The sequence below is a fragment of the Staurois parvus genome, unplaced genomic scaffold, assembly GCF_062004578.1.
Source record: "Staurois parvus isolate SC_StPar_1 unplaced genomic scaffold, SC_StPar_1.0 ptg000019l, whole genome shotgun sequence".
Lineage (NCBI taxonomy): Eukaryota > Metazoa > Chordata > Amphibia > Anura > Ranidae > Staurois > Staurois parvus.
The window spans coordinates 20,414,027-20,434,859 of record NW_028317815.1 but is presented as its reverse complement, the minus strand read 5'-3'; the positions used below and the strand labels follow the sequence as shown (position 1 = coordinate 20,434,859).

At 40.4% G+C, this 20,833-nt stretch overlaps 1 protein-coding gene across 1 annotated transcript in view; it reads right to left on the bottom strand.

Moving 5' to 3' along the window:
- FBXL13 (F-box and leucine rich repeat protein 13) overlaps nucleotides 1–20,833 on the bottom strand; it is a 267,401-nt gene that overhangs the window by 218,670 nt on the left and 27,898 nt on the right. Inside the window, exons 7-9 of the mRNA XM_089685639.1 lie at nucleotides 9,534–9,638; nucleotides 8,032–8,127; nucleotides 5,720–5,855 (exon numbers count right to left, since the gene is read on the bottom strand). Coding sequence (XP_089541765.1) covers nucleotides 5,720–5,855; nucleotides 8,032–8,127; nucleotides 9,534–9,638 — 337 coding nt within the window. The remainder of the gene's footprint in view (nucleotides 1–5,719; nucleotides 5,856–8,031; nucleotides 8,128–9,533; nucleotides 9,639–20,833) is intronic.

Below are 20,833 nucleotides of genomic sequence, written 5' to 3'. Positions count from 1 at the left end.
AGGAACTACAGAATATCGGGGTGCTGTGACGAGGCTCTATAGCTTACACATTTGCAAATGTGTGCTAACTAAACCCCTGTTTTTAATGCATACTGTTGAACAGGTTAATTTGGTTTGTTTGCAGGCTGGTTGGCAAGCTGAGCTGGAATTTTTTTCTCCTTTGTTGTTTGACATGCGTTACCCTTCCATGTGCTCCTTGCTGTGAAGGCCAGTTATAAACTGGGGCAGTGGCCATTTTTTGTACTGTTGAATTGTTGGTGAGGGGGCACACTGGACATCCTAGCTGCCATTGTGCTACATGCTGGGTGTCCAGTGCACTCCTTTACCTTTTAGGAGGGGTGGGCTCCCTCAGGTCCACCTGCCCTTGATCTATCCATTGAATACATGTGCCTCTGCTATGGGGGATCTCAAAATTTGTAGCTAGAAACTACAGAATATCGGGGTGTTGTGACGAGGCTCTGTAGCTTACGCATATATGTGCAAATGTGTGCTAGCTAAACCCCTGTTTTTAACGCATACTGTTGGACAGGTTAATTAGGTTTGTTTGCAGGCTGGTTGGCAAGCTGAGCTGGGAATTTTTCTCTTTTGTTGTTTGACATGCGTGTCTGTGAAGGTCAGTTATAGACTGGAGCTGTGGCCATTTTTTGTACTGTTGAATTGTTGGTGAGCGGGCGCACTGGACACCTTTGCCGCCATTATGCTACATGCTGGGTGTCCAGTGCGCTCCTATACCTTTAAGGAGGGGTGGGCTCCCTCAGGTCCACCTGCCCTTGGTCTATCCATTAAATACATGTGCCTCTACTATGGGGGCTCTCAAAATTTGTAGAGGTAGGAACTACAGTATATCGGTGTGCCGTGATGAGGCTCTGTAGCTTACACATGTATTTGCAAATGTGTGCTAACTAAACTCCTGTTTTTAACGCATACTGTTAGACAGGTTAATTCGGTTTGTTTGCAGGCTGGTTGGCAAGCAGAGTTGGGAATTTTTCTCTTTTGTTATTTGATTTAGATGGGTCTTGCCTTTTATGAACTATATGTTGCCTCAATTCACTCTTCTGTTTCAAGAAAAGTTGAAAGTCTCCTTTAGACCCCTTTGCCCAGGAGATGAATAGATGTGCAGACACGATTTCAAAATCAAAACAAAATATTTTGGGATATACAATCAGCTGGATAAGGTTTTCTAAATTGCCTGATTAATCCTTCCCTTGGGATCGAACAACCCACAAGGCATCTTTACTGGTATCTTAAGATTTTTATCTGATCTAGTCAAAATTATCTAAATTGAGTAACAATCATCTTATGAACTGAAACTTAAATGTTAAGTCACAAAAGTAAATACCTTTCACCTAGATTTTTACATCCTTTCAATCCCCAGCACAAAGATAGTATAAATACAACAGAATGTTGCAGTACAGACTGAGGTAAATACATAAAATATGCAGTTTATATGAACAAATCTTCTCTTAAATTATTGGTGTGCCTAAAAAAGCCTAGAAATCAGCAAAAGTCCATAATGAATCTACAGGGTGTCCCTATAGTCTGAAAACATAGGAAATATCACTATATGTGATAAGGAGAAGATGTACTCAATGAAAATAACAGATATGAATCACCTGAAGGAATACATCATTAATGAATGTGTTCAAATTGACGGAAATGTGGAGTTACTGCATTGGGTTCATGTGAATCTTGCAGTGCACATGGAACTTTGCATCATAAATTTTGGACATCACATTGAAGATGTTATTGATTAATATTCCAATGAAATAAAATATTGTTGGAATATTTATTCACATTTATTGAAAATATGCATTTTGCCTATATGTTCGGACTTTAGGGAAACCCTGTAGATCTTCAAAACCAATAAATCAAATCACAAAATTAAAGTCAGTAGCAAAACACATATTGACATGCAAAGAAAATAAGGAAGGTTTTACAGCAATGCCCTGTTTTTGTCAATTGAGACTTCTAAATTCTCCCTTAAATGCCCATATGAATCAAAGTGATCAGACATTTTGGAAAATAACAACTGAAAAAGGACTCCCGTGTGCTTTTGTGTGAAATACCCATCCCAATAAATGAACATACTGGATGTCAAATGGCTGGACTTAGTCCAATGTATTCAACAATTGCTGAATCTAACCATACACATTATATGCTGATTGTACTATATTCTTTATCTCTAACAACGATTTAGTGCAAGAGCCTGCCGAAGTAGACACCAACTGAATTCCATTGATGCATTACATAGCTTTATTAAATGTAAAATAGATTGTTCAGGGATTGTACAATCAGAATGCATAAACAACTTTACAGAATCTGTAGCAAACTGACAGTATGAGACCCATACCTTCAACAATTCTAGTTTTTGGCTACATAGATTTGGATGGTTCGACATGCTGGCATTGTTGGAGGTATATGTGCAGCATCCAGCCCAGCTGCCAGCAGCGTGTAAAATTCTATGACAGGCTGAAATATGAGGTGGTTGGAAAATGCACTAGTATTTGGGGCTATATGCTTTTCAGCTATATGCTATATGCCCGAAACGCAGTAATTCTCTTTCAGGCATAAGCACCTGAATGCATATGGCTTGAGGTTATTATTTGTCTAATATAAAACCTGGATGAAGTGTTTATACATAGTACAATAAGATGTTACTTATACGTGTTTATTGGATCTAAGGAGTGTCCTCTTTTAGGCAAATGAAGAGGTGGTTGTGTATAGGGGTGGCTAAGATATCCCAGAGATGATCTGAATTACCTTCAAGATGTAAACTGCTATGTGGATAGATATTAAGATTTGAGTTAGAGTAGGGACTTGAGCTCCTGGTGGCAGAATCCAATAGATAAGGCTGTCACAGGGACCATGTGGGTGAGGCTTTACACACCCATAGGGGACATCATGAATGGGTTTTGGCAATGCATGGGACAATAGGCTTGGGGACTGTGGTCATGTGACATTAACATTAATGTGGCACACCCGACTTAAAAGCAAGCCATAATACCCTTCACAGTTAACTATTTGTACACTAAATACTTAACTGTCCCCAGGTAACTGCACACTTTCTCTCTTCATGAAGTGACAACACAAGCATCCTACTTAGCACACAGCACAGACCTTTGTTTATGAATAAGCTTTAGCACTTTAATAGGATACACTTTCTCTTCTTGTTACCTCTGGGCTAGGTGCATAGGTTGTCTGTGCCACATGATCAGTCCCATATACTGTATGTGGGTTTAGGGTCACTAGGGAGAGGGTGAAGCTCAACAACCCCTTCACTACCAGGGTTACTGTCAGGGTACAGTATTTTTACAGACACTTCCTTCAATAATTCTATCTCTCTCTCTTATTCAGGTCATTTCCTAACCAGACTGTCCATCTCATACCTTAGAGTGGTGTAAAGTCCAGTCTTCTCCTCCATAACCTGACTGTTTACCCTTTTACGATCACATCTTGCAGCAGCTGCCCTTTCTAATCTTTCCATACAAGGGGCCTCAAACACGTTACCTCCCTTGCATTAATAGTCTACCAAAGAGAGGCAGTAATGTATTGAAAATGTTTATTTCATGAACCTTTAAATCAGTAAAAAAAAAATAAAGTCAAAGTAACCTAAAACTGATTAACATTGATTATTTCTCATTCTGTCCACATGTCCATGTTTGAACCTTACACTTGAACATAGCTAGTGCACACATGTTCACACAATCATGTTATGTTATGCACAGGTATTGGACTATGTAGGAAGTCCAAATACTTCTCAACCTTTCAAAATAAAAAACTGTTTACCCAAGCACTACTCCCATTTAACTTTTTTGTTCTTTTTGTTAATTCTATATTTAAGAATCAAAAAACAATGAACAGTAAAATGTCTAAGATCCGACTTAAATAAATGACCAAGAGAAGGATTAACAAAGAAATAATCAATGTACCGTACATTAAGCTACCTGCTCTCATCCAGAAAATTACATTGTGATTGGCAGTTACATTTTGCACACAAAAATTGTCCATGTGTGGATATCTCTTTTAAAGGGTTTAGGCTGATAGCTTGTCCATTGCAATAAATTGTTAGTAGATGTTGATTTTTGCTATATTGTAATTTCAATTTTCCCCCTTTCACCCTTACTGATAATAAAATCAATTTGGATTTCACTAGTGAAGTCCACGCTGATAGTATTGGCTTTAAGTATTTCTAAGATTTAAAGACTGAACTGCTGCCATTGCAAGTATGAACAAGTCATCGATGAACCATGCCCAAAGCAAGATCCTAGATGTGTGTTCCTGCATTTCCTCCAATAACACAGGCATGTTCTCCCACCAACCCAAAAATAGATTGGCATATGTCGGGGCCATTGCTGCCCATTGCTGTTTTAACAATCTGTTGGCACCAAGTGCCATTGAGCAAAAAATGGTTGTGTATAAGTCTAAACTGTAATAGTTCAAGAACAAAAGCGGCTTGTTTCTGAGAATCTCTGCTTCTGGTTTGTAAAAAATATGCAGTAGCATGTATCCATAGATGATGTTTGATATTGCTATAAAGTACTTCTATGACTAAACTAGCAAAACGTGTGTCTTGAGTAATGGCTGGGAATGTAAAATGCATGACGACATCATCACACCAATCTAACAACAATTATAAATAAAGGTCAGAAAATGACAGCCACCGTTAAAACATGTGTTTGGGCACATTTTATTATTTCATGACGCTTTTTCACTCCTGACAAAGCCCTTTTATTTAGGGAAAAACATGTTGAGGTTTGGGGTTTTTCATTTCTTTAGTGCTTTATTTTTGATTTATCAGGGTGTGCTTGGATTTTAATTTAGAATTTTTTTTAAAATAGGAAGTTAGCACAGAGTCACCTTAAAGCAGAAATTCACTTTCTCAACCAACATTGATTATTTTTAATCTTTATGCTGCTAGCATTCATAAATATATAGGACAGCATTTCATATTTACTTGTTTAAAACTTATTCTTTTTTTACATTACTTCAGTTATTTCCTGGCTTCCAGGCCGAAGCAAAAGATGCCATACATCCTAGGAGTTTTCAGCAGAGGAGGATGGGTTTTCTCAGCTAAGCACACCCTCCTGCTTGCACCTGAGCTAAGGGCAGATGGATTCCGGGAAGTAAATGCTATGTGAATCATCTGCCCTTGCTCAAGATGGCCATGGCCAGAAATGCTAGGTGGTATTTTTCAAAGTGATTTCAGATGGATGGGTGAGTTTGCTTTGAATATTAAAACTGCGTTTTTGGTTTGTGTTGCTCAGATGCAGTGTAGTTCCACTTTATGATGAGTCAAGATTAGCTAGAGCTAACACCTCTTTAGAAAATACCTTACAGTCCACTCTTAACTTTGTATTTCCCAGCATACACCTGTTGAAGTTACTACATGATTGTAATTTTGATATAATGAAAGTGAAGTTTTAGGGCGCAGTTGGTTTATGCGCAATGAGACAATTCAGGCACAATGTTATAGTTTTCATTCCTTTGAAACAGGTAGATATGAACATAAGAGGTATCCTTGGCTTACGTAAAATCACACATGCATTGTCCTAGGACAAGTATACACACAAACTTCAGATACAACTGTGTTTTTCCTTGTAATAAATCAGGGTAAAGTATCTCTGTGGTATTGCCACAGACCAATAGCTCAGTGGGTAAATTTAGCAGCATATTAGAAAATGTCCAGCAGGTGCTTAGTAGGCAAAAAGATACTTCTTACCTATGCCTTTAAATGTAGACCAGAGAAGAGAGGAACATCTGCGGAGATTTAAACGTATAACATAGGGGCGACATTTGCGTAAGATATTCACCACAAATCTGTCTTGAATACGGTGCCTCACTGAGGAAAAATCAATCTAAAGTAAAAAAACACCAAACTAATGTGACAAAGGATTTTGCACATAAAAACACAACTACGGTAAATAAAGAAAATAAAAGGAAGTAAAAAAAGTATTGCGTTTCACATTGCTTGGGGCAGGCATGACCTTTACAATGCCCACCAGCCTTCACTTTGAAGTCTTTCTTACAGGCAATTAGTCAGTTTAGTATTTATCCTTAAAACATTATAGTTTCTGCTCTAACCCATCCATATTTGGCCCTGCCCTAACATTTAACTTAACTCTACCCTAACCAGAACCATAAGACATATTTAACTCTTAACACTTAAAGCTGTATTAAGCCCAAAACACAAAAATGTAATATATTGCAGCTTACCAATTATGTGTTGGCTGCATTAGTTTTCTTATTTTTCCTTTAAGTGGAGCTCCAGGCTCCCCCCCAAAAACTTAAAAGTTAGCAGCTACAAATACTGTAACTTCTGACTTTTAATATAAGGACACTTACCTGTCCAAGGATCCAGCAATGTCCTCACCCGAGCCAATTCTTTAATCGGCCTTGGGTGCAGGTGCTGGTATCTTTAGTAAGGGAAACAGGCAGTGAACCCTTTTGACTTCATGGCCGGCTTCATACTGCACATTCACGAAGTGTGCTTTGTGAATGGTCCTGCAGTCTTCTGGGACCTGTGAAGTGTACCAGAAGGCTGTGGGGGAAGGCTGAACTTCAGGCTCAGATTGCCACAGCGCATTTGACCAGAAGTAGGAGCAGGTACCTGTCAAAACCAGGTACCCACTCCCCCCTTCACCCCTTTGGGGTGAAGTTCCGCTTTTATTTCACCTAGTGATGCGGCCATTAGCACACTTCCTTAGAGTGTCTTAGAGTGTCTGCATTCTGGATGAAGTAGTAAAGTAGATACCTTTGGACAGCAGCATTGTCAGTCTAGGTGAGGGTACGAAGGGAGGGTTGGACTAGCAGATTTGGAGGGATTTGACTAGTAAATTGTAGCTGAACTCCAGCTAACACTTTCTAAATAGTTACAGCAATAGTTTTTCCTTTTTGGGATAAAAAGTTTTACATAAATGGTCCGTCCAATATTCTCATCATGTGTATGAGGCTTTACTGGATGGATCTCCAGGTGAGAACAAAGAAAAAAAGCCCAAAAAAAGAGAAAACGAATGCAGATCCTACATCTAAGAATTGTTGAGCTGCAATTTAATAAATGTTGGTTTTTGGGTTTAATACCATTATATACATAACCCTTACTATAACTATTAAGATTAATACTTAGGGCTAATTCACACAGCGTATGGCACAGATGTCAAACTGGCAGCCCTCCAGCTGTTACCAAACTCCAAGTTCCATGAGGCATTGCAAGATTGACAGTTACAAGCATGACTCCTAAAGGTAGAGGCATGATAGGACTTGTAGTTTCGCAACAGCTGGAGGGTCGCCAGTTTGACACCCCTGGTTATGGTGACAGATGTTTAACTGCATTGTAAATTGTCTTTCACTTCAATGACACACAGAAAACAATTGTTTCTTATGTGTCCCATGCACTAGGGCTGCACTGCAGCATGCTGTGATAAAATGCAGACATGCTGAATTTTAATACAGTGAACAGTACAGAATCGGATGGAACTGTACAGCAGTGCAGCGCTTTGCACTGGAGTACAGCACCATGACTAAAGTGTACATTTTAGACACTTCAAATAAAGTTTATACAAAAAAAAGGGAGTCGTGTGATGTGCTGAATCGTGCACAGCACTGCAGCCGGGAATGGACAGCTGCCAAAGCAGTAAAGAGCTTCCATGGTTGTCCATTATAGTTTGAAATTGTCCTTAGTCCTTACCCTACAATAAAGCAGATGCAGGATTTGCCAAGTTCAGAATGAAGGATGAGATATAGCTACCTACAGGAGGTTGATTCACATCACAAGCTAGCAGCACCTACAATTTTTGGACACATGGCGGTTGTTTGGTTACCAATTGCAGTTATGAGACTTACAACTAACCTGGACATGCTTCCATGATATTCAGAATGTTTCACCATTTATCCAAGTGGCTAAGCATTACAGAGCAAGTCTAATTAAATATGACTAGCTTATACAAGTCATACTGCAACCTGGATAAACAAAAACCTTTACAGCCATATGTGGCGTATACATTTTGGAAATCATGAAAAATACAGTGTACTTACACTATTCCAAAGAGAACTATTTTGTGTTATTATCTTCCAAGATCGACACACTTGAGCGCTTCTTGCAAGATCTATCAAGTCCATGAAAGCAAATATCTGTAGAAATATAAAACAATACAGCACACTGTGGAAACATATGGAATAAATACAAAAGATGAAAGGTGGGAAAAATAAAACTGGGACTATGTCTCTAACCACAGTGTAAATGTGTACTATATTACAGCAGCATGTTCTGCTGCGAAGTTGGCAGGGTTCCAATGCTAATGTAATGCACATACACTTGGAAAACCGTTACTCGTTTATGCTTCCAAATGCATAATTTAATGTTTTCCATTAGTACAATTTCTGTTATTTCCTTTTTATTAATACATTTAAGTATTTGAAAAGTGAAGCTATAATAACTGATAATTAACATTTGCATGTACGGTACAGATAGGGTTAATTATTTCAAGCACAGCCCCCTCATAAACAAAGAGACCTAAGTAGGATTTTTTCTTGCTGTTTGGTCCAGAATAGAGCATCTAAAAAGGTAAGCTGAAATGTTAAATTTTTCTATGCTATGCTATGTGAATGTAACAAATAAAGTAGGTGTTATCCCAATTTGGCTGCAAACGTGGATATACACTTTAGGTTAATTCGTAATACACTTTTCCCAATTTGACCAGTGATAGTTTCATAACAACTAGTTTTATAATTGAAAGTTTTTCAATTCTGTGATATTGTTTTCTTTTGTAAAAAAAAAAAATACTTTTTCAACATACACCTGTTTCAAACAATCAGTGCCAGCAGAGCTGCTGACGAATTGGGACCTATATCTCAAACTGACAGCAAGTCTTGCAGCCTTACCTTTGTGTGTGTGTGTTACAGCTTAGGCCTTCACAGCAAAATATATTGTAAATTTTTCTTTTTTTTTTTTCGTCTTTAAAATATATCATACAAAATTATTTAACTCTTCAATGGTAGGACCATCAAAAAAAGACTTGTATGTCCTGCAAAAACCATACATCTCACCTCTGTAACACAAGTAATAATGTGACCAAATTTATAGGCCCTTAGCTGAAATATGAAAATGACTGCAACTTGGCTGGTTAAAAAAGGTAGGTTGGTCAATGTCACCAATTCACTTTTATTGAAGACACAAAACATAGACTTATCATAATTAACTCCTGATCTTATTAAAAAAAACATGTGTTAGGTCATATGTATTGTGGGTTGGATCACTTTCAAATTAAATCTGATTTATGAAATGCTCTGAACAATAAAAAAGAAACAGACTACTGCCAAAAGAAGAATGCCTTATAATATGACTCACCCATACCAAACTTAACATACGTTCTTTATCAAAATAATAAAGAAATGTACAAAACATATATTTACAGAACTTTGAAAGAAGAAATCCATAGATAATGTAGATTTAGGTATCCAGATGTGAACTAGCATATATAAAGTGCGTGTGTTGTACATAAACACTAACGTCACTGCAAATATAGATGGCTTTTTACCTTGAGAATAGCTTTCTGTGGCAACTGTGACACAGCATCTTCACCTTCTTTCACTGTAGATGAATCAAAGTTTCCTAAATCATCCATATCGCCTCTTTCCAATCGCTAGGTAAAATAATGTGAAATATAGTATAAAGATGAAATCAGCACAAATCTTAAAGGATATACAAACACAATTAATTATTTTTATTTTACTTATTACAGGTACTGATACAGCGCTGTCAATTTATGCAGCGCTTTACATACATACATATATATAAATACTAAAATATATGCTTTAAAATATCAATGTGATTCTGAATCATTTTAAATCTGTATCTTTCATTCAAATAATACCCAGTGATTCTACCACGAAGGTCCTTGTTCGGCCATTTCCTATAATGGGGTAACAAAGCTGTGCCCCTGTCTCCAAATTGTGAGAAGTATGTAGTCAGAACACCAAGAATGGGTCCATAGCTTTATTCAGTGATCAAATCATAGTTACAAAAAGCAAAGTTTGGCGCCTTGCAGGACCCCTTCATCAGGCATGTGACGTCACTTCCCTTGTGAAGGGGTCTTGTGAGGCTTTGAAACAACAGTTTATGTAACTATGATGTGATCACTGAATGAAGCTTTAGACCCATTCTGGAGATCATTGATGTTCTGGTAACATACTTTTCTCTTTGAACGTCTTTGGTTTCCAGCTGGTGGTCGCTGTAGTACACACTTATATTTACAGTCATTTTCAGGAATGTGTGCGTTAGGAATAAGGTGTGCTTCTGCATTCTCACCGCTATAGGGACTTCTGTTGAAAACCACGGGGGCAATTCACAATGCGGTAAGATACCGCAGAGCATTTTTTAAAAAAAATGTTTGCATTCACTAAAAAACGCTACTAAAAGTACCACATGAGTAGTCATGCACTATTTTAGTAGTGAAAACATGTGGTAACGTAACAAGTCATCAGTTGACAGCTGAATGAAAAAGAAAGAATTGCCGGTAATTAATCATTAAGAAAAAAAACGGCATGGGGTCCCCCCCAATCCATACCAAGCCCTTCAGAAAGAATTGCCGGTAATTAATAATTAAAGAAAAAACCCCAAGGTAGGTTCCCCCCCAACAATCCATGTCAAACCCTTATCTGAGCATGCAACCCGGCAAGTCAGGAAACAGGAGGATGAGCGAGCAGCCCCTCCTGAACCATACCAGGCTACATGCCCTCAACATGGGGGGGTGCTTTGCCCTGCCACCTAGTTATTTAAGAACTGTGAGGCTACACGAGCTGTCACATGGTGGGAGCCTTAGTAGAAAGCCTTTTTGTTTTTTTTCTTTTTCAGGTTGACAGTGACGGCAGGCATCATGACTGACGATGGATCTATACCAGGGGACAATTTTATTATTTTTGTTTTTTTAATAAAGGACTCGTCAAAAACTGCCTCCTGTGTTTTTTATACTACACTTTTTTTGGTGAATAAGTAGGGGTACCATGGAGGACCTGGGGGCCTCCTTGATAAAGGGGTCTTTTAGGTTCCAATAAGCTGCCCGCCTGCAGACCCCCACAATCACCAGTCAGAGTTGTGGGGAAGAGACCCTTGTGCCCATCAACATGGGAACAAGGTGCTCTGGAGGTGGGCCAGAGCCCCCCTGCCCCAAAGCGCCTTCTTACTGCCCATTAATTATTTCCTTCTGTGAACTGACTTTAAGGTCTTTTTATGCGGTATTTACTGACAGTGATTTAGTAAACTGAATAGTTTCAGTATACTTACCCAATATCTCAGCGAATCACACATACTGGACACAGTAGAGAAAGTTAGATGATGTTAATAAAGAAAGGTAGACACCCTTACTAACAGCTGTGTAACAGATGTAAAGCTACAAATGTCTAGGAAATGTCAACCTACAGTAATATACTCTCTATACACAATAAAATAGACCCTGGGATATTTCTTGTTTAAAGTTGCATGCAAAGTTATCACATTGCCTTCATTCTATTTGATTTAATTCTGACACTATTACTTCAAAAAGGAGCATACATGTTAAAGGCACTTGAATTCATTTGGTGAAACATTATTTACAATGTTTGGCAAACTTACAAACCAAACAGATTTCAAAAATTCAGGGAAATAAATCTGATATTAAACATATTTTCCATTTGGCACTGTATTTTTTGATAAGTACTCCTATGTTCTTATACACTGCTCAAAATCATTAAAGGAACACTTTGAAAACACATCAAATCTCAATGGGGAAAAATATCATGCTGGGTATCTATACTGATATGGACTAGGTAATGTGTGAGGAATATAAGGATGCCCCATCCTTTCATGGAAATGAAAATTATCAACCAACAGAGAGGACTGAGTTCAAAGACACCCTAAAAATCAAAGTGAAAAAATTATGCAGCAGGCTAGTGCATTTTGCTGAAATCTCATTGCAGCAACTCAAAATGGTACTCAGTAATTTGTATGGCCCCCATGTGCTTATATGCATGCCTGACAATGTCGGGGCATGCTCCTAATGAGATGGTGAATGGTGTCCTGGGGTATTTCCTCCCAGATCTGGACCAGGGCATCACTGAGCTCCTAGACAGTCTGAGGTGCAACCTGGTGGCCTCAGATGGACCAAAACATGATATCCCAGAGGTGTTCTATCGGATTTAGGTCAGGCGAGCATGGGGACCATTCAATGGTTTCAATTCCTTCATCCTCCAGGAACTGCCTGCATACTCTCGCTACATGAGGCTGGGCATTGTCGTGCACCAGGAGGAACACAGGACCACTGCACCAGTGTAGGGTCTGACAGTGGGTTCAAGGATTTCATCCCAATACCTAATGGCAGTCAGGATGCCATTGTCTAGCCCAGGGGTGGGCAAACTTTTTGACTTGAGGGCCGCAATGGGTTCATATATTGGACCCGGGGGCCGGACCAAGAGTAGATGAATGATGTGTATGTGTCATCCATAGTAAGTATAGTAATATTCCCCCATAGTAAGCATAGTAATTAATCCCCCATATAGTAATTCATCCCCCCTATAGTAATTCATCCCCCATAGTAATTCGTCCCCCATAGTAATTCATCCCCCATATAGTAATTCATCCCCCATATAGTAATTCATCCCCCATATAGTAATTCATCCCCCATAGTAATTCATCCCCCATATAGTAATTCATCCCCCATATAGTAATTCATCCCCCATATAGTAATTAATCCCCCATATAGTAATTCATCCCCATAGTAATTCATCCCCCATATAGTAATTCACCCCCCATAGTAATTCATCCCCCATATAGTAATTCATCCCCCATAGTAATTAATCCCCCATATAGTAATTCATCCCCCATATAGTAATTCATCCCCCATATAGTAATTCATCCCCCATAGTAATTCATCCCCCATAGTAATTCATCCCCCCTATAGTAATTCATCCCCCATAGTAATTCATCCCCCATATAGTAATTCATCCCCCATATAGTAATTCATCCCCCATACAGTAATTCATCCCCCATAGTAATTCATCCCCCATATAGTAATTCATCCCCCATATAGTAATTCATCCCCCCTATAGTAATTCATCCCCCATATTAAGTCCCCAAGTCCCCCCTGTGTCAATTCACTTACCTTTGCTCCGCGCGTTCCTCTCGCCGTATTCCCGCGCTGTTCCGGTGTAGCATGAAAATCTGTCTCCTATGAGGATCTGTCCCCCTCGACGTATCTGCGCATGTGCCAGTTTCAGGCATTAGCAGCCGATCGGCGATCTCCGGCACATGCGCAGATACGTCGAGGGGGACAGATCCTCACAGGAGACAGGTTTTCATGCTGCACCGGTCTTCAGGGCGGACTGTGAGAGGAGCCTAGCGGGAGCCTAGCTCCGCGGGCCGGATTAAAAGGTCCGCCGGGCCGTAGTTTGCCCATTGCTGGTCTAGCCTGTAGAGGTCTGTACGTCCCTCCATGGATATGCCTCCCCAGACCATCACTGATGCACCACCAAAATGGTCATGCTGAACGATGTTACAGGCAGCATAACGTTCTCCAAGGCTTCTCCAGACCCATTCACGTCTGTCACATGTTCTCAGGCTGAACCTGTTCTCATCTGTGAAAAGCACAGGGTGCCAGTGGCAGACCTGCCAATTCTGATGTTCAATGGCAAATGTCAGTCGAGCTCTATGGTGCCGGGTAGTGAACATGGGGTCCACTAGAGGATGCTGGGCCCACAGGCCACCCTCATGAAGACTGCTTCTGATTGTTTGGTGAGAAACATTTACACCAGTGGCCTGCTGGAGGCCATTTTGTAGGGCTCTGGCAGCGCTCATCCTGTTCCTCCTTGCACAAAGGAGCAGATACTGGTCCTGCTGATGGGTTAAGGACCTTCTACGGTCATGTCCATCTCTCCTAGAGTAACTGCCTGTTTCCTGGAATCTCCTCCACGCTCTTGAGACTGTGCTGGGAGACACAGAAAACCTTCTGGCAATGGCATGTATTGATGTGCCATCCTGGAGTAGTTGGACTGACTGTGCAACTTCTGTAGGGTCCAGGTATCGCCTCATGCTACCAGTAGTCACACTGACCCTAGCTAAATGCAAAACTAGTGAAAAACAGTCAGAAAAGATGAGTAGGGAAAAAAGTCAGATCCCCCACCTGTAAAAACCATTCCTGTTTTTTTTTTTTTTTGGGGGGGGGGTTGACTCATTGTTGCCCATCTAGTGCACCTGTTTTTTCATTAACACCAAAGCAGCTGAAACTGATTGACAACCCCCTCTGCTACTTAACTGACCAGATCAATATCCCAGGAGTTTAATTGACTTGATGCTATACTCTGATTAAAAAGTGTTCTTTTAATTTTTTTTTTAGCAGTGTATAAGCATGATCCCCAAACCACACACACAGCTAACACTCACTGGTCCAATTTCAGACCAATCCCTCTAATAAATATAAATAGAAGCTGCTAGCAAAGATCCTTACAACAAGATTAAACACAGTAATTGGCAGCCTTATTGGAAAAGCATCAAGTCATCGTTTACTGACTCAAGATTGTGTGATAGCAATGAATCACTGAAATACTCTTCTTTTTAAACACCAGAAAGGCTTTTGCCTTCTTATCATCAGAGCCATCTTTAAGGAGGGGCAAAAGTTGCAGCTGCCCTGGGCCCAGTCATTGTTGTGGGGCCCAAAATAGCTGCCCCATACTTGCCAACTGTCCCAGTTTACATTCCCTTGTCCCTTGAAGTCTTGGTCCCATGCTGTGTCCCGATATTCTCAGTGTGAAGAGTGACGAACGCAGGATCGCTGCCACCAATATGTGACAATTCCACGATCGCTGTCACCAATACGTGACGACCGCGTCTCAGACCCCAGCCCTTCTCACCAAACTCGTGACCGAAGGACTAGCCAATCTAAAACCGTGATGTCACGTGCGTAACAATGCCACACCCAGCTGCACCCTGCACAACAATTTTCCAGCTAATTGGACCACAATCTATGTACCAGCAGCCTGAGCGATTGTTACTGGGTCAGGTTAATTACGCAATTAACCCATCACACTGCCACCACCTCCTTTTTGTACAGAGAAAGACGAAACTCGGCTATACCAGCAATAACACTATAATGATTGAGATAATCATCTGTATAACACGGTCACCGCAGGCCGGTTATACAGAGAGTTAAACAAACACGGTAGCGCTCTTTTTAGAGGCAGGAATTCGTAAATTGCAATTAAGAGCTATAGAAACAGTTCAATACTTTCAGAAGGAAAGATTTATTACTGAAAAAGTAAAAAAAGGGTGCAATAAAAATATTTACAGAACAAAGATGTAACCAATATATATATATATACAGAGAACAACAGCACAGCAAAGAGATAACAGAGAGAGGTTAAAGGGTTAAAGTACTTGCCAAAGTCCTGGGTTAGCAGATCAAGTTTCAGAGCGAAAGGGTACAGGTCTCCCCAGGTGGTATTGATGTTAAATGGGAGAATTCTTCAACTTAACTCTCTTAGGCCTGACAGCCCAATTTGTAGTTCCCCAGCAGGGGGTGTCTCTGAAGTCAAGAACCAATACCCCGTTTAGGGCGTGGAGGTCTGGTTGGAGACCTGAACTAGAGGCAAAATCTCATGTAGTTCATATTTTGGCTCATAACTTTTCCTATGCACAAGTGACATTCCACCCGCGGGTAGAATATTATGCAGACACGTCTGAGGATTGATTAGATATACATTATGAAATTCTACACTGAATGGTTCACGAGATCTACATTTCTGCTTCCCTATGTATTCGAGTGACCTATCAAACTGTTCGCCTCCTATTGGCCAATCTGACGGTATGCCTGGTTTTTATGTAAGTCTCTCATATTCCAAGATATGAGACATAGGGGAAAAATGGATTTTTAAAAAGGTTATCTGGTGTGCTTCCTTGGAATGTCTTTTGAACTCCTGGGAAGGCTGCGTTATCTTTTTATGAAGTGTTAAATTGTACATCTCTGGTAGACAACCTGACATTTCGCTCAGAAATGTTTTATAGCTCTGGGGTTCCCTGCTGTGGTCTGCCTGTGACACTTTTAACACACACACCCACTGCCATATGTCACTGTGTCCCTCAGAGAGGGAGGGGGAGAAAGAAAGAAGGGAGAAAATGGAGATTCTTAACAAAATGGAGGCTGCGTCCTGCCTCTGGTGCGCACGTTCGTGACATGAAGTGCTGTCACTTATGCTGCCCAGCTCGCCCTATTGTCATGTACAGAAGACTCACATGTGCAGACCATGTCAACATTCACTTGCAAATAACCAACATTCAAATGTAAATAGCAATCACAATGTGGTATTCATATGTAAATAATGACAGCAAGGTGACATTCATATGTAAATAGAGGCGGCATTCATATGTATATTATGCCCCCTGAGGTTTCAGCCACCATCACCTCTGCTGAACACTGCCCACTGGGGAGGTAAGCAGGGCCATGCTTGAAAGTTCTGCCTACAACTGTGGTGACTGAGCCTACCATCAGCCTGTTCTGCAAATGTAAGCAAAATGAAGGGAGGTGTGCAGAGGTAGGCAGAAAAGGAATTACAATTCAAGGTGCACAGGTGAGCAAGGAGGGGATGTACAGAGGCAAGGAAGGTGGGTGCAAACATGAGCAGAGGAGGCATGTAGAGTTTAAGTGGAGTTCCAGTCACAGTGTGAACAAAAAAAAAGTCAGCAGCTACAAAAAACTGTAGCTGCTGACTTTTAAAAAACAACCACTCACCTCTCCCTCGATCCCATGATGTCCTCCCTGTAGCCCATTTCACCGGCCGGCCAGTGTTCCCGGTTCTGGCATCTTCAGTGTGGGCACCTGGCTGTGACAGCTTGTGGCTTCACAGCTGGGTGCCCACTGCGCATGCACGAATAGCGCTGCGCTTTCTGAATGGTCCCGTAGTCTTCTGGGACCTGTCACATGTCCCAGAAGACTGCGGGGAGAGCGGAAATCTTCCGCTTCTGATCGCCTAGATGAATGCAGTAAAAGTGGGAGTGGGTACCTGTCAGTTTCGGGTAACCACTCCCCAAAGGTGCCAATCCTTAATGGAGAGCGGGGCACCAGTCTTTAAAGTGGAACTTCACCTTTTGGGTGGAGCCCCACTTTAAGGTGGGGGGATTAAGTAGAGTGGATGGGGGAGGTTTGAGGAGCAAAGGTTAGAAGGGAAATTTAGGATGCAAAGGTGTACTGACAGGGTGGATAAAGATGTACATCACGTCTAGGGCAGGCCATTCATTTCAATAGGCTGCTCTATGTGCTAGAAATGCATATAAAAATCCCTGACTCTTTTCTGAAATCACATGAGCCACACAGTGCCAAAGCACCATGAGTTTTGGTGCATGTGAAAATGCACATGTCAGCAGATGTGTGAGGGTGCCATTAACAAAAAATGGCATGGCTGGGTATCTGCTAGAGGGCAGCACATTTCTGTGGTGTCAGGAAAGCAATTTTGCATGTGTTCCCGACGTGCACAAATGTTAACATAGGCTAAATGTCTCAATTACATTGGTGGTCAGTGTATATATTCTCATTATGTTGGAGCATGGTGTAGAATCCTTTCATTCACTATCTCATTTTTGTTTGGAAAGTCTGAATGGGACGTCAAAAGTTGTGTACACACTATACGAAAATGCAACGATTATGCGATTTTCTTATAGTGTGTACCCTACTTAAGCGATCATCATTTTTTGTAACTGATGTATGCTACTATAGGTGGATTTTTGTTGTTGTTACTGCATTAACAGTATGTAAACATTTTGAAAATCTCAATAAACATGTCTGGATCCATTAATTTTATTTCTGCTCAGAAACCACCCACTGTATGCCCTAAACAGACCCTGAAAGGAAAGAAATAGAAGCAACATCTTCAAACAAAACACTCATGCAATATTAATGGCACTTACATTTAAATGGTTAAGGACACACTGTAGATGCAAAATGAACAATTAGAGCATGTAGTAGTAACAATGCCAAAACAATTTTAAAACGAATGACTTTTCAGGAAATGTTATATTAGACCAAGATGTTGAGTTGGAAAAACTGAAATTTATAGTGCAGCAGAGCCCAGATTATAAGGCAGCATTTCAAAGATCATTGACTTGTTCTTTGTCCAACGGGCCCACATTGTTGGCCTCAAATCCCCAGAAGAATAAGGCGTTCTAACACTGAGAAAAATTATGCAATGGCACCTGGTTGAAATTACCACAACAGACCTTTGAAACGCTCACTTGAAATATCTGATCCATTTATCTTCAGTGGCACACAGTGGTACCTAAACTGTGCAATGTGCGCTAGCTGTTAATGTCACAACATCTCATACAAGAATAGAAGAAGTGATAGCTGAGGACATTTTCAGAGTGTTCATCTAAAAACAGCACATACAGCTTTTTTTGTGTCTGCTAAATCATTTTTCTTTTCCACTTTTTATTTACAGAACCCATAAATATTTGCATAAAGCTTGATCTCCTAATCCAGAAATAATGTTTTGATGAATAAAAAAACAAATGATAAAATGCTGTGCTTAAAAATAAACTATTACATCACTGACCCAGTAAGGCTGAGAAGTGTTGTTAGAAAGTCAAAAGGTCTTGTTGCTGTTAAATCATCTATAAACTCCCCCCCCCCCCCCCAAAAAAAAAACCCAACACACACACACACAGAAGTAGACGTCCCAACTCGTGTCTGGACATGGGTGGCCACGCAACACTGCACAACATTGAACACACTGTCAGCTATTATATCTTTGCTTATGTGCAATGTTCCAAATTTCAGCCTTTCACTGATCACACTTCATATCTAAATGAAACATGGGCAAATCACCCAAACAAGTGGTGTTGTGTACACATGAAGACTTCTTGCAGCATGACCTTTTCCAGCATTAATATTAACCCCTGCTTATTGGAGGGATGAAGTTGTTGGCTTGACTTCAATCATGACTCATCAGCAAAACCTAACTTCATTCAATTCTTTTTATTGTTCTACCCTAATAACCAAAGATCATTAGGTCACACAGCTGTGCAAACCATCAATGCCATAAAAAAGAACATAACATTAAGCGATTTATGCCATAGAAAAACACCCCGATGATAACCCTTTCTTCAGAAAATTGTATTCAAATGATGCAATTCCCAACCTAAAGACTGCCCCACTAACACATTTCACCCATCAAGGCTTATGCAGGTCATAGATTTACAATTTTCTTGCCGAATTATCGGCCGATATAAAAACCGGCCGACATTCGTACCGTTGGTGGGGGAAAATGTCGTCCGTTTTTCTTAATTTTAAGAGATTTTGAAAATCAGCCAAGCTGGAAAATCCTGGGACGATTTGTTAGATCGGACGATTTTCGCTGTAATTTATGGTCAAATCGGCCGTTCTTCTGGCCGATTTGACAATAAATTGACTATGAAGAAAAAGAAGTAATAGAAGAAATAGATTTTGCAGGAGAAGAAGAAATAGAATATCAAGAAGAAGAATAGAAGAAAAGAGGAGAAGATGAAATAGATTTTGCAGAAGAAGACGGAGAAGAAAAAAGTTGCAACATTGTATCTATTTGTATGCATTTCGGATACAGATATTTCTATTCAAGTACAAATAGATACAATGTTGTTTCTCTTCTTCATAATCTATTTCTCTATGCAGGGACACAGCTATTATATTAATTGACGGCCGTAGACGGGACTAAAACCCGCTGACTTTTTTTTTAATTAGTGGCAACGTCGGCCATCTGATCGACCGATTTACGATTTAAATTAAATTTTAAAAAAATGGCAGATTTTCCCCACATCTATGGCCTGCATTAGTCATAGAGAACACGGCAAAACCATGGTGGGTAAAACACATAAGTGGGGCAGTTTCTAAGTGGGGTTTTAAAGCTTGCATCATTTGAATAAAATGTTCGAAAGAAAGTGATATCAACAGAGTGCAGCCTCTGTTCTATGGTGTTTTTATGGAGTGGAAATGTCTCCACTGAACAGCAACTGGCAAGCCAATAGTGAAAGAACACAGCTAAAGCTTGGGAGCAGTGAGGCTTTTCAGCAGTTGTCTAACATTAAGTATTTTAAATTTGGTAAGCATTAAAGTGATACTAAAGCTTTGGGGTTTTATTTAAAATAAAATAACAAACATGTCAAACTTACCTGCTCTGTGCAGTTGTTTTGCACAGAGCTGCCCCAATCCCCTTCTTTTCAGGTCCCCCACTGGTGCTTTGGCTCCTTCCCCTCAAGCAGTGCCCCCAGGGAACGCTGCCTGCCCTGGGGGCACCACTAGGTGCTTGCTCCTTCCCCTCGAGCAGTGCCCTCAGGGAAAGCTGCCTGCCCTGGGGGCACCACTATGTGCTTGCTGCTGCGCCACTGCTCTATGTGTCCATAAGACAAATAGAGCTGCGGCCTATTGCCAGCAGCATAAGCCAACAGGCTCTGGTAAGTTTTTGGGGGGGGACTGGAGGGACTGCTGGGGGGGCTGCTACACATAGGTTTGTTACCTCCGTGCATTTCCTTTGCAAATCTGTGCAGTGGATGTTAGAGCTGTAAAAACTGTAGCATTAGCTACATACAGTATACAGCACTGGGTTTTGGCAGCAGTGCAGGGACTTTCCATCTCATTCCCAGAACAAAGTAAAGCTAAGTTCTTGCTCAGCCATACACATAAAGCATCATATGTGGTTACATTTAGCTGATGCTGCTGTTTTTAACATTACAGAATGCCTATATCCTTTGCCAAAAAACCCCCAAAATATCTATTTCCCTGTTTCCCAAAGCAGTTACATTCAAGGCATACAAATGACACCTGTTACAGTTAACGTGTTACTAAACCCA